Source organism: Scylla paramamosain, chromosome 11 (assembly GCF_035594125.1).
Source record: "Scylla paramamosain isolate STU-SP2022 chromosome 11, ASM3559412v1, whole genome shotgun sequence".
Taxonomy (NCBI): Eukaryota; Metazoa; Arthropoda; class Malacostraca; order Decapoda; family Portunidae; genus Scylla; species Scylla paramamosain.
This window is the reverse complement of record NC_087161.1, coordinates 10,365,681-10,392,791: the sequence shown is the minus strand read 5'-3', so window position 1 is coordinate 10,392,791 and position 27,111 is coordinate 10,365,681. Positions and strand designations below refer to the sequence as shown.

The 27,111-nt window shown below is 38.7% G+C and overlaps 1 protein-coding gene across 4 annotated transcripts in view; it reads right to left on the bottom strand.

The window, feature by feature from the left end:
- LOC135104935 (pentatricopeptide repeat-containing protein 1, mitochondrial-like) overlaps positions 1 to 25,819 on the bottom strand; it is a 125,067-nt gene extending 99,248 nt beyond the window's left edge. For 3 of the 4 annotated variants that reach the window (XM_064012723.1, XM_064012724.1, XM_064012725.1), the window contains exons 1-2: positions 25,676 to 25,819; positions 2,389 to 3,132 (exon numbers count right to left, since the gene is read on the bottom strand). In XM_064012723.1, coding sequence (XP_063868793.1) covers positions 2,389 to 3,123 — 735 coding nt within the window. In that variant the 5' untranslated portion in view covers positions 3,124 to 3,132; positions 25,676 to 25,819. The remainder of the gene's footprint in view (positions 1 to 2,388; positions 3,133 to 25,675) is intronic. The other variant, XM_064012726.1, reaches the window with a different exon arrangement.
- Positions 25,820 to 27,111: the final 1,292 nt, after the last annotated feature.

The following is a 27,111-nucleotide window of genomic DNA, read 5'->3' as shown; positions in this document are numbered from 1 at the left end:
GGTCTGTCCTTTACTTATAATCTGAACTGGAAACTTCACATCTCATCTCTAGCTAAAACAGCTTCCATGAAGTTAGGTGTTCTGAGACGTCTCCGCCAGTTTTTCTCACCCCTGCAGCTGCTAACTCTGTACAAGGGCCTTATCCGTCCATGTATGGAGTATGCTTCACATGTCTGGGGGGGTTCCACTCATACTGCTGTTCTAGACAGGGTGGAATCAAAAGCTTTTCGTCTCATCAACTCCTCTCCTCTAACTGACTGTCTTCAGCCTCTCTCTCACCGCCGCAATGTTGCATCTCTAGCTGTCTTCTACCGCTATTTTCATGCTAACTGCTCTTCTGATCTTGCTAACTGCATGCCTCCCCTCCTTCCGCGGCCTCGCTGCACAAGACTTTCTTCTTTCTCTCACTCCTATTCTGTCCACCTCTCTAACGCAAGAGTTAACCAGTATTCTCAATCATTCATCCCTTTCTCTGGTAAACTCTGGAACTCCTTGCCTGCTTCTGTATTTCCACCTTCCTATGACTTGAATTCCTTCAAGAGGGAGGTTTCAAGACACTTATCCACCAATTTTTGACCACTGCTTTGACCCTTTTAGGGACTGGCATTTCAGTGGGCATTTTTTTTATTAGATTTTTGTTGCCCTTGGCCAGTATCCTTCCTACATAAAAAAAAAAAAAAAAATAAGAGCAAACCTAAACAATATGGTCTGTTGTATAAATTTGTGAATGCGGTAAGAATTCCAATCAACTTCAGGATGATAGTATACTCAGGTAAACCTTCTGGAGAGCCTGGACCTCACTACTTACATGGCTCACTTCCAACAGTGAAGGTTCTTGTAAGTCAGACAGACTGTGTACCAGCCTAGAATTGTCTGAGTGCCTTCAAACATAAGGTATTGTAGGTAAAGGTGCTGTAGATTGCATGAGATAAAGCATACCACCAGAGATAATGGCAGTCATTGGAAGGGAGGAGCTCATACCAGGTGTACCAGACCAAAGATAATGAGGAAATAACTGAATTATCATGCAGTACCCACCAACAGTAATGGTAAGAAAATAGTATTGCTTCTCAGTACAGTCCCCCCTATAATATTAGGAATTACCAAGAATGATGGTGCAAGAAAGCTAGCCATATATAAATTGTATGGTTTCACTAAGGGAGGAACTGACATGATAGATCAGAGAATAGATTTTTATATAGTGCACACTAAATCTTGCATATGGACAATGAATACTCTAGCATTATTTGCAAAGCTTGTTAGCCTGCATTGTTACATGGATATATAATATAGCCAGTGCAAATGTATATTTATTACACTTTTATTTGCTGACAGAAGCTATTAACATGTAATGCTTTATAATGTATATATAGTTTATGTAAACGTATATCTGTTATACTTTTCCAGCTTATCACAGCCAGGCAATATGATAATTTGTTTTTGTAAAACTAAGATTTGCTTTCTTGATAAAGTTATAAGTAAATGTATAAAGTCTGACATATATATATATATATATATATATATATATATATATATATATATATATATATATATATATATATATATATATATATATATATATATATATATATATATATATATATATAGATAGATAGAGAGAGAGAGAGAGAGAGAGAGAGAGAGAGAGAGAGAGAGAGAGAGAGAGAGAGAGAGAGAGAGAGAGAGAGAGAGAGAGAGAGAGAGAGAGAGAGAGAGAGAGAGAGAGAGAGAGAGAGAGAGAGAGAGAGAAAGCAATGTAATAAAAATTTTAAAAAGCACATTTGATTTACAGCAAACATCTATTTCAAACTTTATTTTGATATCTAAGTGGTTACAAATTAAAAAAACTACCTCTTCAAGCATCTGATATATACCGAACAAGATAGTGGTGGCAATAGCATAGTTGATGAGGTATACACTACCATGATTAATAAATGTTAGCTGCTCGCACAATAGAGATACGATCACATTAATGTTATTTCTAAGAAGTAGGGGAAATTATATTATTAACTCCATTTCATGGTAGCTAGTGCTTGACCCCTTGTTGCACGCAGATACTTATATGAACAGTAGGACTTTATAAACAAGTTGATTGTTAGTCCAAGTGCTAACATCATTTATATTGGTTAAAATTTCCTGAAGTTAAGCTAAAGCAGAAAATCCCAGTCAGATCCCATATATTGCCTAAAAACAAATAACAGAAGAACAAAAGTTTTAGTTATGAATTACCTGGTAATTACAAGATTCTACTATGCCACATAGTAATTAGTTGGTAATGTATGAGTAAATGAAGAATTCTTTCATAACCTTGTGACTTTAGACAAAAGCAGGGAAACTATCATGAAAATTACGGCAATGATGGAATTAGAGAAAAAAAAAACCACAAACCTTTCTTTCATTGCAGAGTTTCTTCATCTTGAATCCATAGAAGTTGGGTCGATGCTTCCTCTCCAGCTTGGCACTTTGATATCTCTCCTCCTTTAGGTCCCCATCATCACCCTCTGGTTCCTCATATAGGGGACTCAAGCTTCCAAAGTTTCCCTTTTTTTTCACAGGCTTGTGTAATGTTTCTTTTTTACTGGAAATATCAATTGCATCTTTCTTTAAAGATTCCACAGTCTTCTGAGATGAATCTTTCCCACCCTTATCCCCAGACCTAAAGGCACTCCTAGAGACAAAGTAGTTATAGTCTTCCTCAGCATCATCCTGCTGATCACTTCCCCACCTGGCTTGAGTCTCTTGATATTTGTCATTCCTGAATTGATGCCACTTCTCAAGAATATCTTCTTTGGAGAGTCCTGATAAACTCCTTGATGAATCAGAATGAGCTGGTTCAAGAAAGCTTCTATTATGTTTGGGGAGTTTTCCAGATGAGTTCGAATGAGCTGACTCAGGAAAGCCTGTATTATGTTTGGGGAATTTTCTAGAGGAACCATTATTATCTTTCTTCAATCTGTTTTCTTGTCTTCCTGCTGCAAGACGACCAAACGAGTTCCCTTGGTCAGTACTGTTCTCCAACTCTGATTTGGCTAGTGAAGAGATGACCAGTCTATGGTGGCAGTAATACTGGCGGAGTGAAGCCAGACATCTCCAGCCTTTGAGTTGCTGAGTTAGAGGAAGCATTCTTCAATTCTAAAAATAGAAGAGAAGGAAGTTGAAAAAGAAAGTTTTATTTATAAGTACTCGTAATGTAGTACCATAATCATTCCTAGCAAGACAGCAAGAAACTGAATATTCACCAAGTTAATTTTTTTTAAATAATAAATGTTCGTAAATAGAACAGATTTTTTAATAACTTACATATGTCAAATACAGGGTGCAACAAGTAAGTTTTCATCCTCAGAAAACTAAGACTGGGAAAATAAATTTTGTCTATAATCTGCCAAATAACATTCTTGTTTTATTATTTTTTTTATCCTAACATAATACGTTTTCTTTTTGGCACGTTCTCAAAATGTACGTGCTTGACAGGTACAACAAAAATGGAGAAGTTCAAGCACAAACACCCCTCCCTGCCCTATAAGATAGCAACCACTAAACTATCACCATGACAGTTGCTCTCCCTGTCTCCTTGCTCTTTGGTCACCACAATGTGAAAAAAAAGACCTGTAACTGACTCTACTCTTTGTAGTTTCAGTCAGTGGATCACACATCACCCACAGGCAGAAGTGAAGGAAGCTGAAGATGAGAAAGATAAATGATCAATCATTACACTACCGTCACTTCTTCCTCCAAACTGCCCAGAAAAACCCGGCAGACACTACCTGAATCACCTCAGGTTTCTACTTCAAGTCCAATGATAACTTCATTAGCCTCTGAAAAACCACAATCCCCCATCCACCAATGTCACTGACCTCACAGACCAAACTACTGAAGCCATAAATGATCACTTTGCCACCCTGTGTCAGTCTCCTGCCCTTAAACCTCAACTACCTGCCCCCTTATCTTCAAGCACCAAACAAAAATTCCTCAGTAGAAGAATGAGTCATTGCCAAGTGCCTAAAAAAATCTCAAATAAAAAAACTCAACCCCAACAGAATTACCCATCCCCCTTTCCTCCATCATTAATGCTTCCATGTGACAAGAAAAATTCCCTAAAAGTGGAAGACATCCTATATTTCCCCTACACCTAGTCATAAATCCAACCACTCTGAAGCAGCTCCACCCCATCACCTTCACACCCATCCCTCTGCCTTGTCTGTGAAGGATTTTTAGTGAGCTAATGATGACGGTCCACTTACATTTCTGGGCCCACAGCAATTTCACAATGGCAAATTCTCGTCCATTATTCAGTGCCTGATCAGCCTATACTAGACTATGTTTACAGACAATTATACCAAAGAAAGACAGGAGCAACTCTCTCCTTAATTAACTTTACCAAAGTCAATGATTTTATTATTCATATTATTATCCTACAGAAAGCAATGAGACTGGGTATGCAATTTCCTTCCCTTACCTCATGGTTGCTGGATGACAAGTAAAAAAACAAAAAATCAAGATGGGATGATGAGAGATGTGGTATGAGCAAATGAACAAGTGGTATAAATTATGGAATGGTAAAATGGATGAAAAGGAACATCTGAAGATGGTATGGCTATACTGAAATGATGAATACTGAAGAGTTTATAAAAAAACAAGTGTATGTGAACAATGTTAACAAAACCATTAGTAGGTTGGGGGTGAGGGGTGAGGTTAAAAATTGAGGTTAAAAATGTCATTTTATTTTATTTTATCTATGAGCATATGAACAAGTGGTATAAATTATGGAATGGGAGAATGAATGAAAAGGAACATCCTAAGATGGTATGGCTATACTGAAAAGATGAATACTGAAGAGTTTATAAAAAACAAAAGTGTATGTGAACAATGTTAACGAGACCATTAGTAGGTTGGGGGTGAGGGGTGAAGTTAAAAATTGAGGTAAAATCATTTTTTTCTGAGAAAATCATGGGCATAGGTACATCATCTGGTAACACTCTGAGAGAGTTTTACAGCAATACTCACAATAATAGTTGAATTATGGCCTGAAATATGACCCCTTGTGTGTTAGCCTTTTTTCTGTTTTGCATGGTTGGATTCAGGTATGTACTAGTCTTTCTATGCTGTGAAAAGTGTTAAAATTTTGATAAGGCTTAAAAGTATAGTGCTATTTGTTAACTTAGACTCACTAAGCCTGTGTGAAGATGGTAAGCAGACCAGAGAGAACTATAAGTCTCAGAACTCTAAAGAGAGTGGTGCATATAGCATTTCATCCACACTCTCCCCTTCTCTATAATACCTTTCATGCTACTGGCATATCAGTCATATCAAGGGCTCAAAAATGCCTAAATGCCAAGACAAAAGATACAACTTTCTCTTGCAAGAGATACACTGAAAAAAACAGAGACAGAAGAAATGAGTGACACATCTTGCATGTCACATCTCTATTGTCCACCATGACACACCCGTGCTCTGTGAATCTGTCTCACCTGTTCCCTCTACTTTTCAGGAGCATGATTCAAGATCTGACATACAAGCATCATTATTAGAAGAAATAGAAAGGAGCCTGACAGTGAAAAAGAAATATTTATAACAAGCCAAATGAGACTGAAAAACTTAATATATCTTAACATTATTTGTGCAAGAATGAGTGATAACTGCATCTCCTATCAACCAAATGCATTTAAAAAAACAGTAAGACTGCTGTGAATAACCTATGAAGCTCCAATATCCTTTAAATATAATACCCGAAGAGAGACAGAAGCATGAAGACCAGAAGCATGAAGCAAAAAAGTCCCTCTTTGAGTTCAGTGAGTCCTTCATGTTTATAACAAGAAAAATCTGTATATATTAATTTTTCTGGAGTTATTTGAAAGAATTTTGATTACTCAAAAAAATAATTCTCAATAAATCAAACCCAACATAAAAAAAAAAATTACAGTTACACCCAGCACCATATCATGAAAGACATTTATATACAATAAAAACTGTAGGAGATAGATGCATGCAAAAGTGACAGAAGTATAGGGGATTTTTGGACCACAAAACTTATCTAGATCTATCTAGTTTTTATTTCCCATAATATTTTAATCTCAATACAATCAATAATAATATTTTTCAAAAATAAACCAGACACTCCTTAAAGATGGAAATAGGAAAGAAAGGCCACTTGGAAGAAGTAAAGATGGGGTAAAGGAGTACATGTGAGAGATGTTAATAGAGAGAACCAAATGAGAATGTTTGAATGGGGAGAGGTGGCTATCCTCTTGAGTGATACTCAAGGAGAAAATAAGGCATCAGATAAATATATATTTAGGCACACTTTTGTGTTTGCCTACATATATCCTTTATCAGAAAACTGATAGGGGATAGTACAATAGATGAGACTGGTGTACAAACATGGTAAAAGATTTTTTTTTTTTTATGTAAAAAACACTGAGATGCCAGCCCCCGAATAGGGTCCAAAGTGGCATTAAAAAATTGAAGGATAAGTGTCTTTTTTTTTTTTGTAGGAAGGACACTGGCCAAGGGCAACAAAAATCTAATGAAAAAAAAAAAGCCCACTGAAATGCCAGTCCCATAAAAGGGTCAAAGCAGTGGTCAAAAATTGATGAATAAGGGTCTTGAAACCTCCCTCTTGAAGGAATTCAAGTCATAGGAAGGTGGAAATACAGAAGCAGGCAGGGAGTTCCAGAGTTTACCAGAGAAAGGGATGAATGATTGAGAATACTGGTTAACTCTTGCGTTAGAGAGGTGGACAGAATAGGGGTGAGAGAAAAAAGAAAGTCTTGTGCAGCGAGGCCGCGGAAGGAGGGGAGGCATGCAGTTAGCAAGATCAGAAGAGTAGTTAGCATGAAAATAGCGATTGAAGACAGCTAGATATGCAACATTGCAGCGGTGAGAGAGAGGCTGAAGACAGTCAGTTAAGAGGAGAGGAGTTGATGAGACGAAAAGCTTTTGATTCCACCCTGTCTAGAAGAGCAGTATGAGTGGAACCGCCCCCCGGACATGTGAAGCATACTCCGTACATGGACGGATAAGGCCCTTGTACAGAGTTAGCAGCTGGGGGGGGTGAGAAAAACTGGCGGAGACGTCCCAGAACACCTAACTTCATAGAAGCTGTTTTAGCTAGAGATGAGATGTGAAGTTTCCAGTTCAGATTATAAGTAAAGGACAGACCGAGGATGTTCAGTGTAGAAGAATGGGACAGTTGAGTGTCATTGAAGAAGAGGGGATAGTTGTCTAGAAGATTGTGTCGAGTTGATAGATGGAGGAATTGAGTTTTGGAGGCATTGAACAATACCAAGTTTGCTCTGCCCCAATCAGAAATTTTAGAAAGATCAGAAGTCAGGCGTTCTGTGGCTTCCCTGCATGATATGTTTACCTCCTGAAGGGTTGGACGTCTATGAAAAGACGTGGAAAAGTGCAGGGTGGTATCATCAGCATAGGAGTGGATAGGACAAGAAGTTTGGTTTAGAAGATCATTAATGAATAATAAGAAGAGAGTGGGTGATAGGACAGAACCCTGAGGAACACCACTGTTAATAGATTTAGGAGAAGAACAGTGACCGTCTACCACAGCAGCAATAGAACGGTCAGAAAGGAAACTTGAGATGAAGTTACAGAGAGAAGGATAGAAACCGTAGGAGGGTAGTTTGGAAATCAAAGCTTTGTGCCAGACTCTATCAAAGGCTTTTGATATGTCCAAGGCAACAGCAAAAGTTTCACCAAAGTCTCTAAAAGAGGATGACCAAGACTCAGTAAGGAAAGCCAGATCACCAGTAGAGCGGCCTTGACGGAACCCATACTGGCGATCAGATAGAAGGTTGTGAAGTGATAGATGTTTAAGAATCTTCCTGTTGAGGATAGATTCAAAAACTTTAGATAAGCAGGAAATTAAAGCAATAGGACGGTAGTTTGAGGGATTAGAGCGGTCACCCTTTTTAGGAACAGGTTGAATGCAGGCAAACTTCCAGCAAGAAGGAAAGGTAGATGTTGACAGACAGAGCTGAAAGAGTTTGACTAGGTAAGGTGCAAGCACGGAGGCACAGTTTCGGAGAACAATAGGAGGAACCCCATCAGGTCCATAAGCCTTCCGAGGGTTTAGACCAGTGAGGGCATATAAAACATCATTGCGAAGAATTTTAATACGTGGCATGAAGTAGTCAGAGGGTGGAGGAGAGGGAGAAACAAGCCCAGAATCGTCCAAGGTAGAGTTTTTAGCAAAGGTTTGAGCAAAGAGTTCAGCTTTAGAAATAGATGTGATAGCAGTGGTGCCATCTGGTTGAAGTAGAGGAGGGAAAGAAGAAGAAGCAAAGTTATTGGAGATATTTTTGGCTAGATGCCAGAAATCACGAGGGGAGTTAGATCTTGAAAGGTTTTGACATTTTCTGTTAATGAAGGAGTTTTTGGCTAGTTGGAGAACAGACTTGGCATGGTTCCAGGCAGAAATATAAAGTGCATGAGATTCTGGTGATGGAAGGCTTAAGTACCTTTTGTGGGCCACCTCTCTATCATGTATAGCACGAGAACAAGCTGTGTTAAACCAAGGTTTAGAAGGTTTAGGACGAGAAAAAGAGTGAGGAATGTACGCCTCCATGCCAGACACTATCACCTCTGTTATGCGCTCAGCACACAAAGACGGGTCTCTGACACGGAAGAAGTAGTCATTCCAAGGAAAATCAGCAAAATACCTCCTCAGGTCCCCCCAACTAGCAGAGGCAAAACGCCAGAGGCACCTTCGCTTAGGGGGATCCTGAGGAGGGATTGGAGTGATAGGACAAGATAAAGATATGAGATTGTGATCGGAGGAGCCCAACGGAGAAGAAAGGGTGACAGCATAAGCAGAAGGATTAGAGGTCAGGAAAAGGTCAAGAATGTTGGGCGTATCTCCAAGACGGTCAGGAATACGAGTAGGGTGTTGCACCAATTGCTCTAGGTCATGGAGGATAGCAAAGTTGTAGGCTAGTTCACCAGGATGGTCAGTGAAGGGAGAGGAAAGCCAAAGCTGGTGGTGAACATTGAAGTCTCCAAGAATGGAGATCTCTGCAAAAGGGAAGAGGGTCAGAATGTGCTCCACTTTGGAAGTTAAGTAGTCAAAGAATTTCTTATAGTCAGAGGAGTTAGGAGAGAGGTATACAGCACAGATAAATTTAGTATGAGAATGACTCTGTAGTCGTAGCCAGATGGTGGAAAACTCGGAAGATTCAAGAGCGTGGGCACGAGAGCAGGTTAAGTCATTGCGCACATAAACGCAGCATCCAGCTTTGGATCGAAAATGAGGATAGAGAAAGTAGGAGGGAACAGAAAAGGGGCTACTGTCAGTTGCCTCAGACACCTGAGTTTCAGTGAGGAAAAGATGATGAGGTTTAGAAGTGGAGAGGTGGTGTTCTACAGATTGAAAATTAGATCTTAGACCGCGAATGTTGCAGAAGTTAATGAAGAAAAAGTTGAGGGGGATGTCAAGACACTTAGGGTCGTCGACGGAAAGGCAGTCCGACCTGGGGACATTTATGGTCCCCTGCCCAGATGGGGACTCCGAGGCTGGTGTAGGAGTCGCCATGATTTTAAAATTTTTGAGTGAAGGGTGTGTGTGTTATTAGGTGCTTGTAGTTTTGTGTGGAGGAAGAGAGTTGTCTTTAGAGGGCAGGCTGTGACTACCCCCTTGTGTTGTGAGACACAAAGGGAAACGTTCAGTGAGGTCACAGCTGGATTTAATGATAAGTTCACAGCACCCCCTGAACAGTGCTTTAGACCTCACTGGGAGTAGAAGAAAGTGTTCTACAGATTGAAAATTAGATCTAAGACTGCAAATGTTGCAGAAGTTAATGAAGAAAAGTTGAGGAAGGTGTTAAGACACTTAGGATTGATACCAGAAGAGCTGTCTGACCTAGGGACATTTGTGGTCTCCTCCCCAGATGGGGACTCCAAGGCTGGTGTAGGAGTTGTCATGATAGTTTTTGAATTTTGAGTGAATGATGTGTGTGTGATTAGGTACTTGTAATTTTGTATGAAGGGAGACAGTTGTCTTTAGATGGCATATGTAAGTTTGTGTTAGCTGCTGGGGAGTTATTTTCTACATTATCATGAAAAAAAAGCATTTTCCAACACTACTTACCTATATGTGACATGACTAGATGCCATGAATATTCTAAAAGTGAACTACTTACCTATATGTGACACGACTAGATGCCATGAATATTCTAAAAGTGACAGAGTTATAATGACTTGATTAAAGGACAAAAGTAAATTTTGTCTGATTTGGGATCTATTACCTATATTTTTTTATTTTTTATGCAAGAAGAATTCACGCTACAAGCAAGAAAGAAGGCCCACTGAAGGTGCCAACCCCTTAAAAATACAGGCAAAAGGAATATCTAAAATCATGATAAGTGTCTTGAAACCTTCCTCTTCATAAAAAAATTCAAGTCATAGAAAGGAGGCATGGAGTTCCAGGGTTTACCAGTAAAAGGGATGAAACAATGAGAATATTGATCAACATTATGGAGGCAAAGAAAATAGGGATATGAGAAACTATAGAGCCTTGTGCAGCAAGGCCAAGGGAGGTAGGGAACACATGCAATTAGCAAGATCAGACAAGTACTTAGCATGAGTGGTGCTGAAAAATACCAAGAGATGCAACCTTACAGCAAGGAGAGAGGTTGAAGACAGTCAGTTAGAAAAGAGGAGTTGATGGTACAAAATGCTTTTGATTCCACACTGTCCAAGAGACCAACATGAGTGAAAGCCCCAGCACTCACGGAGTTGTGTGGTCTGTGTAGTTCCAGGCTGGTTGGGCACATGTCCTGCCAGTGTGAGTTGCCAATTTTGCATTTTCTCAGTGTTATCACATTGGGTGAGCAAGGATACTGCTTGCTCTCTCTCTCTCTCTCTCTCTCTCTCTCTCTCTCTCTCTCTCTCTCTCTCTCTCTCTCTCTCTCTCTCTCTCCAAACAAGAGATATGATCACTTTTACATCACTAGATGGGCAGTGTGTGTGTGTGTGTGTGTGTGTGTGTGTGTGTGTGTGTGTGTGTGTGTGTGTGTGTGTGTGTGTGTGTGTGTGTGTGTGTGTGTGTGTGTGTGCTTACCTAGTTGTTTACATAGTTGTGAAATACAGGACAAGAGCCACACTAGGCTACTGCCATCTCATCTCCATATTGGCTTTTATCTAGATTTTCTTTAAATTTATGAATTGTTTTTGCACACACAGTCTCATCCTCAAGTTCATTCCACACTGTTATACTTCTGTGTGGGAAGCTATGTTTCTTGATGTCTCTTCTGCGAACACTCCTTTTCACTTTTCTTCGATGTCTTCTTATGTCTCTCGTATCTGGTATCATGAGATCTTCTCTGTCCAACTTTTCCATTCCTTCCAATATTCTATATATTGCTATCAATTCACCTCTTTCCCTCCTTTTTTCTTGTGTAGTCAGGCCCAATCTCTTCAACCTTGCCTCACAACTATACTCTCTTAAGCTTGCAGGGATTTTAGCTGCAGCTCCCTGGATTCTTTCTAACTTTCTTGTATCCTTTTTCAAACTTGGTGACCACACTAATGCTGCGTACTCCAATCTCGGATGTATCATCGTTGTTATCAATTTTTATATCATATCTTCATCAATATAAGAGAATGCTATCTTGATGTTTCTCAGCAGATTATATGTTTCTCCTATAATTTTGTTTATGTGTTTCCCAAATGACAAATTATCAGTAATAATTACTCCTAGGCCTTTTTTCTTCTCATCTTACAGAGATTTCCTCATTCCCTAAGTAATAGTTGCCAACTGGTCTTCTCGCACTTTTTCCAAACCTCATCACACTACATTTTTTAGCATTAAGCTCCATGTTCCACCTTAATGACCATTCATTAATCTTAATTAAGACCTGATTTAAACCACTGCAGTCCTCTTCATTTCTTAGTTTCCTCATAATCTTAGCGTCATCAGCGAAAAGGTTCATTTAACTTTCTACACCTTCTGTCATATCATTTACATAAACTGTGAACATAATAGGTGCAAGTACCAAACCTTGTGGGACTCCACTTATTACCATTCTCCAGTTCAACCTGCTGTCTTTAATTACTGTACTCATTTCTCTGTTTGTCAAGTCAGTCATCTGCTTTAACAGTGATCCACTGAGTCCAATTTTTTCCAATTTCCATATTAGTCTTCTGTGCAGAACTTTATCAAGTGCTTTTCTCAGATCTAAGTATATGCAGTCGGCCCATCCATCTCTCTCTTTCACTATATCTATTACTCTTGAGTAGAAACATCAAATTCGTAACACAAGATCTTCCTTTTCTGAAACCAAACTGTTTCTCTGTTATCACCTTGTTGTCTTCTAGGTATTTCACCCATCTGTTCTTGATGATCTTTTCACAAATCTTTGCCACCACACTTGTGAGCGATACAGGTCTATAATTTAATGGATCTTCTTTACTTTCGGTCTTGTGAATTGGAGTAATATCTGCCCGTTTCCAATCTATGGGTACTCTACCTTTTACCAGGGTGGTGCTAATTATATTGTGCAGCGCTGAAACTAATTGTGAGCTACACTCTTTTAAAATCCAACTCGATACACCATCAGGACCATCCAGGTCTTCCAACATATTCTTTACTTCTTCTACTGATGTTTTAATCTCCTTTAGATCGGTCCCTTTTTCTAACACTGTCCTCTCACCTATGAAATAATTTTCCTTAGTAAACACAGAGTGGAAGTATCTGTTAAACACTTCAGCCATCTCTTTTGGGTCTTCCACTGTCTCTTCTCCAGCTTTTACCGTGCTTGTTTCATCTTTACTCTTTAATTTTCCACTGATGAATTTATAAAATAATTTTGGTTGGTCTGTACATTTCTCAACAACATTCTTTTGAAAAATTTTCTGCTCATCTCGGCGAGTTTTGACATATTCATTCCTCTTCCTTATATAATTGTTCCACAGGTCCAGTCTCTTGTTTTTCTTCCACTTGTTCCATGGCTTTTCTCTCTCCAATCTAGCTGTTGCACATCTCCTGTTGTACCAATCCTTTTTAAAAAGGTTCTCTGTTGATCTTCCGGGTACCCATTTCTCTACTCCCTTATTTTAAATGTCCAGGAAAGCTGTCCATTTCTCCTCTATGTCCTCCTTCTGAATAACCATTTTTCAATTCACTTCGCTGAAATACTTCCTAAGTTGTCCAAAGTTAGTCTTGCTGTAGTTTAGCCATTCTCTTCTGTGTTCCTCTTTTCTTATATTCAGGTTATTTTCCATAACTGTGAACTAAATCAGCACATGATCACTTTTTCCTATTGGGTTTATGTATTTAAGGTCTTCTACTATTTCTTGTTCCTTGATGAAAATTAGATCGAGCCTTGAAGGTGCTTCATTTCCCCTAAATCTTGTGTCATCTGTAACCCATTGTGTCAGGAAATCCAATAGCCAGGTCTAGTAGCTTGTTCCCCCATGATGACTCACTACCTTCTGTAGTCCAATTGTCCCAAGATACCTCTTTACAGTTAAAGTCCCCCATCATGAGTATATTGTCATTTTCCTCAAGTAGCTCTGCCAAACATATCCTTGTGTCCTCAAGCATTTTCTTAAATTCATCCTCTCTCCAAGAGTTGAAATAGGGGGGAACATAAGTCACCACAACATCATGGTATCTTCCAATATTCTGTCTTAAGCTTATTTTCAATACTTCTGCCTACTCCATCCCATATGTGGCAGATTCCACTAATGAATCCTTCCTAACTAGAAGCATCACACCTCCTCCCCGTTTATTCTTTCTATTTCTCTTCCAGAGGCTGTATTTTCCTTCAGTATTTAATATATCCCCTTCACTTGCCAGTTTAGTTTCAACAATTCCCATGATGTCTGGTTTCTCCTCTTTTAAATAGTCTTCTAGTTCCAACACTGCCGACATCAGTCCATTTATGTTCATGTATGCTACTTTTAGTCTTCCCTTTCCACATTTACTTCCCTCCTGTTCCACTTTCTCAACCTCATGTCTACGACCCTCCAAAAGAACAGTTTTTTCTCCACCTCTGATAGTTTTTTTATTTTTTTTCATTTGCTTCTTTTCTTAGTTCATTTATAGTATCTCTCTCTTCTCTGGTTCTATCTTTTTTATCCACACTTGTTTGTATTCTTCCACCTTGGCCAGTTTCCAGGATTTACTCAGTGTTTCTTCAGCTGCCACTTGTGACCTAAACCTTATTTTCATAGGACACTGTCCACCCTCAACATATCTACCCAATCTTTTAATTTCTTTGATCTCTCTAGTCAGCTCTTTTTCTTCTTGTAATATCTCCACTAATTTTTCCACACATCTCTTTTTCCTTCTTTTCTCTTTCAGTCCTCTGAGGTGTACACTCTTCCTTCAGGCCAAATACCATGACAGTTTTTTCTTATCCACAGTGTCTCTCACCAAGTTTTCTTTCTGTTTTATAACTTGAACAACTTCTTCTGTTAGCTTGGTGTCGTTTGCCTTGGTTTGTTCCTCCACAATTTTCCTAAAATCGATCTTTTCTTCCTCTTGTTCTTTCTTCCAATTTTCCTGTTTTGTTTAACTCTTCCACTTTGCCTTCATATTCCATTGATTTCTTTTCATATAACATTAGTTTTTTATGTAGATCGTTGTATGCACCTTTCCACAGCCCCCTCTCAGTGATCAAAGTTTCAACCATCTTCAGGATGGTCCCCGTTGGTGTAAACAACATAGTGGAGACTGAAGTAGCCCCCTCTTCAACACTCATTATAACAATTTAACTACTTTCTACAAAACACTTTTGGAGATAGGACAGCAAAGAGTAAAACCAGCGTGAACTCTCACCTCTGCATTTCCAATAGGGCAGCTCTCAGCGACGTAGAAGACTGGATTTTTAGAAGCACCTGTTTGCATTGACTTCTCTGTCCGCCATATTTGAGGTGTGTGTGTGTGTGGGTGTGTGTTGGTGGGTGTGTGTGTGTGTGTGTGTGTGTGTGTGTGTGTGTGTGTGTGTGTGTGTGTGTGTGTGTGTGTGTGTGTGTGTGTGTGTGTGTGTGTATGTGTGTGAGTGTGTGTGTGTATTTACCTAGTTGTGTTTTACAGGAAAAGAGCTATGCTCATGCTGTCCTGTCTCCATATCTATAAGCATCCAGCTTAACTTTAAATTCATGAATATTTTTTGCTTGTACCACTGTTTCATCTAAGTTGTTCTATATTTCTATGCTTCTATTTGGGAAACCATATTTCTTGACATCTCTTCTACTCGCTGTTTTTTTTCAATTTCACTCCATGTCCTCTTGTATCTCTAGAGTCCCACACAAATAAGTCTTCTTTGTCAACTTGATCCTTATCTTTTAAAGCTTTGTATATAGCAATCAGGTCTCCTCTTTCTCTTCTCTCTTGTAATGATGGAAGCTTCAATCTCCTTAATCTTTCTTCATAGGTTAAATCTCTCAAACTTGGTACCAATTTGGTTGTAGCTCTTTGGATCCTTTCTATTTTGCTTATTTCCTTTTTATTATGGGGTGACCAAACAATTGTGGCATATTCCAGTTTTGGTCGAATCACATATTCCATCAACTTTTTCATCATCTCTTCATTCATGTAAGCAAATGCCCCTTTCATCTTTCTTAGTAACTCATAGGTTTCCCCAACTATTTTGTTTACATCTTTTTTCTGGTGATAGGTTATCACTTATTGTAATTCACAAGTCTTTTTCTTCTTTGGTTTTCTTAATTTCCACTTCTCCCATGGTGTAGGAACTTGTCAATCTTCTTTTGCTTTTTCCTAATTCCATCACATTGCATTTTTTTGCATTGAATTCCATTTCCCATTTCTTACTCCATTCATATATCTTATTTAGATCTTTCTGTAATATTTCACAATCCATATTGTTTTCCATTCTTTTCAATAATTTTGCATCGTCTGCAAACAGACTCATATAACTGTCAACCTCATCCACCATATCACTGACATACACCAGAAACATTATGGGGGCTAAGACTGTCCCCTGTGGTACTCCACTTGTAACTCTACATCATTCAGATTTTTCTCCCTCTATTACTGTTCTCATTTCTCTATCCCTCAAGAAGTCTGTAATCCAGTTCAGTGTGTTTCCTTGCAAATTCCCAATATTTTGAATTTTCCATAGCAGTCTTTGGTGTGGTACCTTATCAAATGCTTTTTTTTAGGTCTAAATAAACACAGTCTGCCCAACCCTCTCTCTCTTGAATTATATCAATTGCTCTACTATAAAAGCTCACTAAATTCGTGACACAAGATCTTCCACTTCTGAAACCAAATTGTCTGTCAGTCAATGTATGTGTTTCTTCTAAATATTCCATCAGTTTTTAACTATTCTTTCCGCTATTTTTGCCACCACACTTGTTAGGGGACACTGGTCTGTAATTCAATGGATCTTCTTTATTACCTCCTTTAAAAATGGCCACAATATTGGCTCTCTTCCAGTCTAAAGGAATTTTTCCTTCCTTAAAAGAACATACTATGGTATTGTGTATACATTCTGCCAGATGTTCACATTCCTTAATTTAAGTATCCAGTTGGACACTCCATCTGGTCCTTGAGACTTACTTACATCCAAATCTTTCATAATCTTAATTTCACTTATGTCCACCTGTATCTCTCTCATCACATTGTCTCTGTGCCATGCTCTTTCTCCTTCAAATTTGCTTTATTTGGTAAATACTGACTGGAAGCACTTGTTCATTAATTCGGCTTGTAACTGTGTATCTTTGTATGTAGTGTCATCTTTCGTTAATTTATCTATTGTTTGCCTGTTTTTCATCTTCCCATTCACATATCTGAAGAATAACTTCGGCTCATCTTTGCATTTGTTAACTATATCTTTCTCATAATTCCTTTCTTCATCTCTCAGAATTCTGATATATTAATTTCTTGCCTTCTTGAAATCTTCCCATTTCTCACTTCCTCCTTTTTTTCTCCATCTATTCCATGCTGCTTCTTTTTCTTTCCTTACTGTTATACATCTCGTATTAAACCAGTCTTTTTTTCCTTTTCACTTCCTTTGTTTTGATCTTTGGTACATATCTACTGACCCCTTCATGATAAATTTCCATGAATATGTCCCACTTTTCCTGCGTACTGCTTGCCGTGAACAGTTGTTTCCATCTAGCCTCTGCAAAATATTACCTCAACCTGATAAAATCTCCTTTCCTGTAATTATATCTCCCATTCTTGTAAATTTCATTCCTATTTTCTATTGGATAACTGCCTATACTGAATTTAATTACCAGATGGTCACTTTTACCTAGTGGGCACTGAAAATTTATTCCTTCAATGATGTCCATTTCCTTTGTAGACACCAAGTCTAGCCTTGATGCCTCTTCATTACCCCAAAATCTTGTATTTTCTCCTGTCCACTGGGTCATAGTATTTGTCATTATTAAATTTAGAAGCATATATCCGTGGTCCACTCTTCCCAGCATACCTCCTTGCAATTAAAGTCACCCATAAGTGTTATATTGTTACTCTTTGCCAGTATTCTCTCCAAACAATTACTAGTATCTCTTAACAATAATTTATAATCCTCTTGTGTCCATGCATTTGTCTTTGGGGGTACATAAGCCACTGCAAAATCTCTTCTTTCTTCTCCTTTCCTTTTTTGTTTGAATTCTAATTACTTCCGCCATTCCTTCTCCTATTTCAACCTCTTCCACTGTTATACTCTTTTTTGTAAGTAACATGACTCCTCCCCCTTTCTTATTATTTCTATGTTTTATCCACACATTATAATTACTATTACCAATTCTTACATTTTCTGTTGTCTCATTTAGTTTAATTCAGTAATACCCATGATGTCGGGCTGCTCTATCTTAATGTAATTATTCAATTCTCGCAATGTTGATATTAAACTGTATCTTTCTCATAATTCCTTTCTTCATTTTTCAGCATTCTGATATATTCGTTTCTTGCCTTCTTGAAATCTTCCCATTTCTCACTTCCTCCTTTTTTTCTCCATCTATTCCATGCTGCTTCTTTTTCTTTTCTTGTTGTTATACATCTCATATTAAACCAGTCTTTTTTTCCTTTTCACTTCCTTTGTTTTGATCTTTGGTACATATCTACTGACCCCTTCATTATAAATTTCCATGAATATGTCCCACTTTTCCTGCGTACTGCTTGCCATGAACAGTTGTTTCCATTTAGCCTCTGCAAAATATTCCCTCAACCTGATAAAATCTGCTTTCCTGTAATTATATCTCCCATTCTTGTAAACTTCATTCCTATTTTCTCCTATATTTGTGTATACCATTGTCCACTTTATATTTTTCCATATATTATTTACATTTTATATTCTTTTTTTTTGTCAGATACCACTTCCCGAGCCTCTTGTCTTTTACCTTCCAATAGAACTTTTTTTCTCTTCCTCTGTCCTGTTCTCGTTTTTTTGTCTTTGCTTCTTTTATTATATTGCTTACCTTGAGTCTCTCCTCCTCATTCATGTCCCTCTTTATCCATACTTTCCTGTAGTATTCTCTGTCTTGTTCAGTTTCCACACATTCAATATCACTTCCATGGCTGTTGTTTGTGCCCTAAATTTTACTTTCAGTGGTTACTCTCCTTCTATATACTTCTCCAGTCTATGTATTTCCTCAATTTCACTTACCCAGTCCTCCCCTTCTCTCTGTATATTTTTTACAACGTCCTCTGCTACTTTTTTTTTTTTCTCTTTCCCTCTTGTATCTTACTGGGTCTGTTTCCTCTTTTAATTCATATATAACAATACATTTCTTTTTGTCCACTGTGTCCCTTACCATCGATTCCTTCTGTTTGATCACTCTCACAATTTCCTTACTTAAATCTGTCATTTCCTTCTTTTGTGCTTTTATGATTTCTGTAAAATTAACTTTTCCACCCTCTTTTGCCTTCCTCCAGATTTGATGTTCACTTTTCACCCTATCACTTAATTTTCCTGTTTTTTTAACAATATCATTGTTTTTCTTCATTTTTTTTTAGATCAGCGTATAGTGTTTTCAATTCTTTGTTTTCCTCTTTCAGGTCATGTTGTTTTTTTTCTAAATTTTTTACTCTTTCAGTGAGGTCACTGATCATCCCTTCCATCAAAGCCACTTTCCTTCCTTGCATTTTATCATGTAGTTCATTATCTTCCTCAAATCCTGGGAATGGTGACCCCGTTGGCAACACTCCACTCCCACCTATGGCGTCCGCCTTGCTAGAGCTTTTACTCATTTTATTACTTCTGTTATTACTTAAATTTTCCCTTATTTTTTTTATTTCTGGAGACAGGACAACTCTACTTGAGCACAGCTTCTACCTGGGAACACATTCTAGGCTCCTAATGGTGGCCATGGTCAAACAAAATCTTTCTCTGCTGGAGCTTGGATTGGTGCTTGTTTACTCGACAACGACAACGTGTGTGTGTGTGTGTGTGTGTGTGTGTGTGTGTGTGTGTGTGTGTGTGTGTGTGTGTGTGTGTGTGTGTGTGTGTAGTTGTATTTACCTAGTTGTAATTTACAGGGCCTGAGCTACACTCATGTGTTCCTGTCTGCATATCTACACTTGTCCAGTTTTTCCTTAAAATTGTGCACACTTGTTGCTAATACTACATCCTCACTGAGCTTGATCCAAACTTCTATATTTCATGGTGGGAACTTTATTCCTCTATGTTATTCAAGCATCTTCCTTTTCCTAGTTTTTTGCTGTGGCCTCGTGTGTATCTGGTATTTTCTACTTCTCTCTGCAGCAGTTTCTCATTATCAATTTCTTCCACTCTATTCCACAATTCATAAATCAATAGTAAATCTTCCCTTTCTTTTCTTTGTTCCAATGTTAGCAGGTTCATTTCCTTTAACCTGTCTTCATATGTTAATTCTTCCAGTTTTAGAACCATCTTCATTGCAATCCTTTTTATCCTTTCTAGTTTTTCGACATGTTTCTCCTTGTAGGGAGACCACACTGATTCAGCATATTCCAGCTTTGGTCTAATCATAGTGGTAATTAACTTTCTCATATCTTTATCCATGTAGAGGAATGCTGTTCCAATATTTCTCACCATTTTATATGTATCTCTGAAAATGTTTCCTACATGTTTCTCTGACTGTTGACTATCATATATTATCATTCCCAGATCTTTCTCTTCTTGTACTTTTATTATTTCTTCATTCCCCATTTTATAAGTCCATTCTGGTCTCTTAATTTTTTTCCCATTTCCATTACATGACATTTTTTCACATTAAATTCCATCTCCCATTCCTTACTCCAGTCCCAGATTTTATTCATGTCCTCTTGCAGAATTTCAGTCTTTGTTGTTTCTTATATGTTTTTGTAATCTTGTATCATCTGCAGACAAACTCATGTAACTCTTTACTTCTTCAGGCACATCATTTATGTAGATCAGGAAAAGTAATGGTGCTAGCACTGATCCTTGTGGTACTCCACTATCTACATTTCTCCATTTTGATTTTGCATCTTTTACTACCATTCTCGTTTCTCTTCCCTTTAAGTAACTTTTCATCCCCAATCAGAAATTTTAGAAAGATCAGAAGTCAAGCGTTCTGTGGCTTCCCTGCATGAAGTGTTTACCTCCTGAAGGGTTGGACGTCTATTAAAAGATGTGGAAAAGTGCAGGGTGGTATCATCAGCATAGGAGTGGATAGGACAAGAAGTTTGGTTTAGAAGATCATTAATGAATAATAAGAAGAGAGTGGGTGACAGGACAGAACCCTGAGGAACACCACTGTTAATAGATTTAGGAGAAGAACAATGACCATCTACCACTGCAGCAATAGAACAGTCAGAAAGGAAACTTGAGATGAAGTTACAGAGAGAAGGATAGAAGCTGTAGGAGGGTAGTTTAGAAATCAAAGCTTTGTGCCAGACTCTATCAAAAGCTTTTGATATGTCTAAGGCAACAGCAAAAGTTTCACCAAAATCTCTAAAAGAGGATGACCAAGATTCAGTAAGGAAAGCCAGAAGATCACCAGTAGAGCGGTCTTGACAGAACCCATACTGGCGATCAGATAGAATGCAGTGAAGTGATAGATGTTTAAGAATCTTCCTGTTGAGGATAGATTCAAAAACTTTAGATAGGCAGGAAATTAAAGCAATAGCACGGTAGTTTGAGGGATTAGAACGGTCACCCTTTTTAGGAACAGGCTAAATGTAGGCACCAGGGTGGTTAGTGAAGGAAGAGGAAAGCCAAAGCTGGTGGTGAACATTGAAGTCTCCAAGAATGAAGATTTCTGTAAAAGGGAAGAGAGTCAGAATATGCTCCACTTTGGAAGTTAAGTAGTCAAAGAATTTCTTATAGTCAGAGGAGTTAGGTGAGAGGTATACAACATAGATAAATTTAGTTTGAGTGACTCTGTAGTTGTAGCCAGATGGTGAAAAACTCGGAAGATTCAAGAGCGTGGGCACAAGAGCAGGTTAAGTTGTTGCACACATAAATGCAACATCCAGCTTTGGATTGAAAATAAGGATAGAGAAAGTAGGAGAGAACAAAAAAGGGGCTACTGTCAGTTGCCTCAGACACCTGAGTTTCAGTGAGGAAAAAAGATAAGGTTTAGTACAGGAGAGGTGGTGTTCTACAGATTGAAAATTAGATCTTAGACCATGAGTGTCGCAGAAGTTAATGAAGAAAAAGTTGAGGGGGGTGTCAAGACACTTAGGGCCATTGACAGAAGGGCAGTCCAACCTGGGGACATTTGTGGTCCCCTCCCCAGATGGGACTCCGAGACTGGTGTAGGAGTTGCCATGATAATTTTGAAATTTTGAGTGTATGTGTTATTAGGTGCTTGTAGTTTTGTGTGGACGAAGAGAGTTGTCTTTAGAGGGCAGACTGTGACTGCCCCCTTGTCTTGTGAGACACAAAGGGAAATGTTCAGTGAGGTCACAACTGGGTTTCATGATAAGTTCACAGCACCCCCTGATCCAGTGCTTTAGGCTACGTTTACACCAAGCGCGTCGCATCACGTCACGTCACGTCATGTGATTCAGCTGCATTTACACCAAGCGTATCACATCACGTTACATCAAGTTAGGTCTGTTGATGCATTTCAGATCTCAAGACCTGCCAGATCTCAAGGGGAATGGATACATCTACGCTCATTCCAATTATTCAAACTCTAGCCTGACAGTAACAAGAAGCAATAGGGCCACAGCAGAGGCTATGGGAGTTTGGGATATTTTGAAAGAATATTTTGTTTCCCCAGGTGGAGCTCTTGAGTGGCAAGACCAAGTGATACAGGCTAATTTTTAATTCATAGACTACTGTATAGTACATATTTTATTTCATAGCCTATGTTTAGTTCATTGTATAGTTTAGGTCATAGCCTATTGTATTGTTCATGTTACATTTCATAGTTTTATATGTTAGTTAATATTGTATTTCATAGCCTGTTATTGAGTTCATAATACAGTAGCTATACAGTAGGGCATAGGCCTACTATGGTTGGTTGTATGGTGAATAAAAACTGTTGTCTTACCTGGATATTTCATTTCATCAACAATCTCTCTCCACAGTCTAGCAACGGCATAACGATCTCAGTGGCTGCGGTCTGTGGGATCGTATATAGCAGGGCACTCTCGAACTAAGCTGATAAGGAGTTCCACATCCATATTCACACCACAACTGACACCCTGTGACTGGCTTGAAAAATAGAACCAGCTCTATCTTTGACTTGACGCGACGCAACATGACGTGACGTGACGTGACTGGACATAACTAGTGTAAATGCATTTTTCAAATATCCATACAAATCAGTGTTAAACTGGGGTGGCAATTCATGACTTGACGTGACATGATGTGATGTGACGTGACGCGACGCGACACGCTTCGTGTAAATGCAGCCTTAGACCTCACTGGGAGTAATTATTGTTTCGGCAGGTGCCTACTGCCTCCTCCTCCTGATAAGACTGCAAGAAAAGTCCAGCCAGCCCAGGACCACATGGACCACACAACTCCATGAATGCCAAACCCCCATGTATGTGAACTGTACTGCACTCATGGACAGGTAGAGCCCCTGTACTGAGCAGTATTATTGGAGTTTATGCCCAGTCACTCACCTCACTTTTTTGACCAGTTTTTATGATAACTGACACTTTTGCAATACATATTTCTTATATAGTCTTTCTGTCACAAGCTAATAGTTTTTGAGCTAGGAATTTTTCTATTATTATTTGGTCCATGTGGAAGGGCTGTCATGGTGGACCAGTGCAGCTCACATCTCTTCACAGTCAACACTGCTGCCACCTCCTGATCTTCTTCAACAGTAATATTGAATGCTCCAATCACATTTGATTTATTATTTGATACCAATCATGTGTGATCACCTCCTATGCCGCGTAAGCATAAATGCCACCCTATGTGGAGGCAGATTTGAAATATCAGTTATATGAAGGCCAAACTCTGTGTGGAGTGCACTCCTACTCCACATGATATAGGCCAATTAAGCTATCCTACAAGGATAATGTGTCCTCATTGAAATTTCTAAGAAATCATGGGTCCTACCAGCCCATCCCTTATCTCCAGCCGACGACTCCGGCAATAATGAAAACTAATAAATTATGCATGTCACTAGGTTAGGTTTGGTTGGGTTAGGTTAGATTAGTTAAGTTTGGTTAGGTTACTTAGGTTAAGTTAGATTTGGTCAAGTTTAATGTTTTCTTGACAATTTTATTTTTTCTGGATTGTTTTTATGATTCATTTGATTCAGGCCTCATTCTTTCAGAATTCCTTTGTTTTCCAATCCTCCCTATCTGTGGGTTGAGGGGAAGGGAAGGAACAGGAAAACTAGGCATTTTCAATGGAAATGGGCCTCAAATTCGTGTGAATCATATAAAAACAATCAAGCATAAGGAAGGACTGGTATAAAGTAAAAATTTACCAAGTCAGCAGCTAAGGGGATGAAAAAACTGTTGGAGACAGATGAGAATGCCTGACTCACTGTTTTAGCAAGAAACAAGATGTGAAGTTTTCAGTGTAGATTATTAGTAAAGGGCAGACAAAGGATGTTCAGTGTAGAAGAGTGGTACAGTTGTGTGTCATTAAAGAAGAGAGGATAGTTACCAGCAAGACTGAGTCTAGTTGATAGATGGAGGAACTGGGTTTTTGAGGCAATGAACAACACACAGTTTGCTTTGCGGTTGTAGTGCAGTTTAACACAATACACCCATAGCACTTCCTATCACACTCAAGTTGTAGATCACATCATATCGAGCATTTCTAACGGTTACACAATGTGGTGCAAATAACAAGCAACGTGCAAATGAATTTTCAAAACTTATCTCAATTTCCTCGCTCTCGTCCTTCCTCTCAACCCTGCACTGGCTCAATCAGTACTGTGTGTGTGTGTGTGTGTGTGTGTGTGTGTGTGTGTGTGTGTGTGTGTGTGTGTGTGTGTGTGTGTGTGTGTGTGTGTGTGTGTGTGTTAGTATGTTGGTATGTGGGTATTGTGACCTCATTACATAGCCACAGCAACTAGTTCCGTGGCAGATATTTTATTCACCATTGTATTATTAAATTATATTTTTGTTGCACTGGAAGCAAATTAGTTGCCACATTAATATATAATCAAATAAGGCTTTATCCATGACACATTTGTACTGCACAGTGCCACTAATTCAAATACCTTGTGTAGTTTTTAATTAGTCCATGTGTAGTCCTCTACAAGGGTATAAGAGGCAACATGGGAGCTGCCATGTCAATTCTACGTTCATCATGGTGTCAGACAAGTGTATGGATTGCAATATGGGTCTACTTGACTTTTTCCTGCACTACAGTGGGAAATCCAAGGGTCTGTACATCCAAATTTTGAGTACTTCCAAATCATTCTTGTTAGTGTGATGTACTGGCGTAATAGTAGGTTAGATTAGATTAGATTAGATTAGGGGGTCCAGCAGGCAAAGCCTCCTGGCTAGTTTAGGTTAGGTAATGTTAAATTCAGTTAGGTTTGGTAATGTTTGGTTAAGTTAGGCTACATTAGAATCCTTAAGGGCAGTCCAGGGTGGGCAAAGCCCCCCAGCTAGCTTAAGTTAGGTTAGGTTAGTAACTTAAAGGGGGATCTAGGTGGGGGGGGGCTTTTTCCATTTACTGTTTTCAAAATATACCGTTTCTCGTCCTTAGACTTTTCCATATAAAAAATGCCTCATTTGGCTTTTTCCATTCAAAAACCCCACTTTCCCACAAGGTCCCCAAGCTTGTTGAGGAAAGGGGAAGAGAAAATTAAGATAGGGTTTATTATGTTAAACTGTAATTTTACCTGCTCTGCTACTAAAGTCTTTCCTACATCACTGTATAAATCTTTTCATTCGAAATGTTTTGATGTTGAACATAGCTGGCAAATCTAGAAATAAATGTGGCATCAAAAATTTTAAATGTTTCAGAGGTAAATGGGTTGATGCCATCAGTTGGGAATTATATTAGGTGGTAGGACAGTTCAACCGTTGTGATATTAGAAATGGAATTCGCAACATTATTTTAGTGGGAAAAAAAAAAATATGGCATGATAACAAGTCACAAAGTAATATTTAAAAAGTTCTCTGATAATAATAATCTCCATACGAAAACATGAAATATTATGAAGTAAGACGGCTGGATGGTGGTACAGCCCACCCAGATAAGCAGAGTTGATCCAAATTAAGTTGTTATACTATTCTTCCTTACCTAGAGACGCACCTCATTTACTTATTTAGATATAGATACTGTAGAACTGCAATACCAATATTTACCTTCAGAATCCTCGCCAAGAAAGGTGGACTTACTCCACAATGTTGATTTTGATCTTGATCTTGATACTACAATTCTTAATCTTGATTTTGATGCTACATGTGGTTCTGAATCACTCCTGAACCAGCATACCTGTAGAAGACAAACTGAAAAAAAAAAAGAGAGAAACGAACAGTATCCTTTACACTAATTGTGAAACAGTTTCACAGCCTTAATCATCCCTTCATTTGTCTCTCTACACAGTCCCAGCAGCACCACCATCCATTCATTACTTTCCTGTCTTCTACGCTCTTTCATTCCTATCATGCTCACACTCAATCAGAATTACTTGCATCATCTCTCTCCTGTCTCTCACATACCTCTCACACTCCAGCACCACATGCTCCACTGTCTCATCCTCTCCCATGTCACACATCTGGCACACCTTACTGCAGGACTCAGACCATCTGTAATTCCTTGCGTTCACATTCATTGCTCTAGCCTGGAAGAGAATATCACCACTCTAGAGTGCTCTTTTGTTCCATCTCATTCTTCCATTCAATCAGTCCCACACACTTCACTTCTCTGTCTATCTCACTCTTACATTTTTTTCACATCCCATTTAGTTCCTCCTCTGCCTCCTCTTGTCACAACTCATTCACACTCATTTTGATTCCTCCCAGCCATTCTCATCTCCCACACAATTTGTAATCCATTCCTATCTATCATTTTCATGCATCTCTTCCTCCATTTGCTTCCACTTTCTTGCTATTCTTGTATCATCCATTTTTCAAGCCAAATCTTGTACCTAAGTGTCACTTTTGTAAGTCTTTCCCTAAACATGCTCCATCCTATATCACCTCTCAAAGCTTCCACTGTTGTGTATCTAAGTGCATTCAGTGTCATTCTAAATACCTTACTCTGCCCTACTCTTAACTTATCAATTTCACTTTTGTTCCATGCAATCGCATCCATACCTCTCAGGAGGAGGCAGTAGACACCTGCCGAAATGATAATTACTCCCTAAAGCACTGTTCAGGGGGTGCTGTGAACTTATCATTAAAACCAGCTGTGACCTCACTGAACGTTCCCCTTTGTGTCACAGCCTGCCCTCTAAAGACAACTCTCTTCCTCTACACAAAACTACAAGCACCTAATAACACACACACTCTTCACTCAAAAATTTCAAAATCATCATGGCGACTCCTACACCAGCCTTGAAGTTCCCATCTGGAGAGGGGACCATAAATGTCTTTCTGTCAACGAATCTAAGTGTCTTGACACCCCCTTCAACTTTTTCTTCATTAACTTCTGCAACATTCGTGGTCTAAGATCTAATTTTCAATCTGTAGAACACCACCTCTCCTCTTCTAAACCTCATCTTCTTTTCCTCACTAAAACTCAGGTGTCTGAGGCAACTGACAGTAGCCCCTTTTCTGTTCCCTCCTACTTTCTCTAT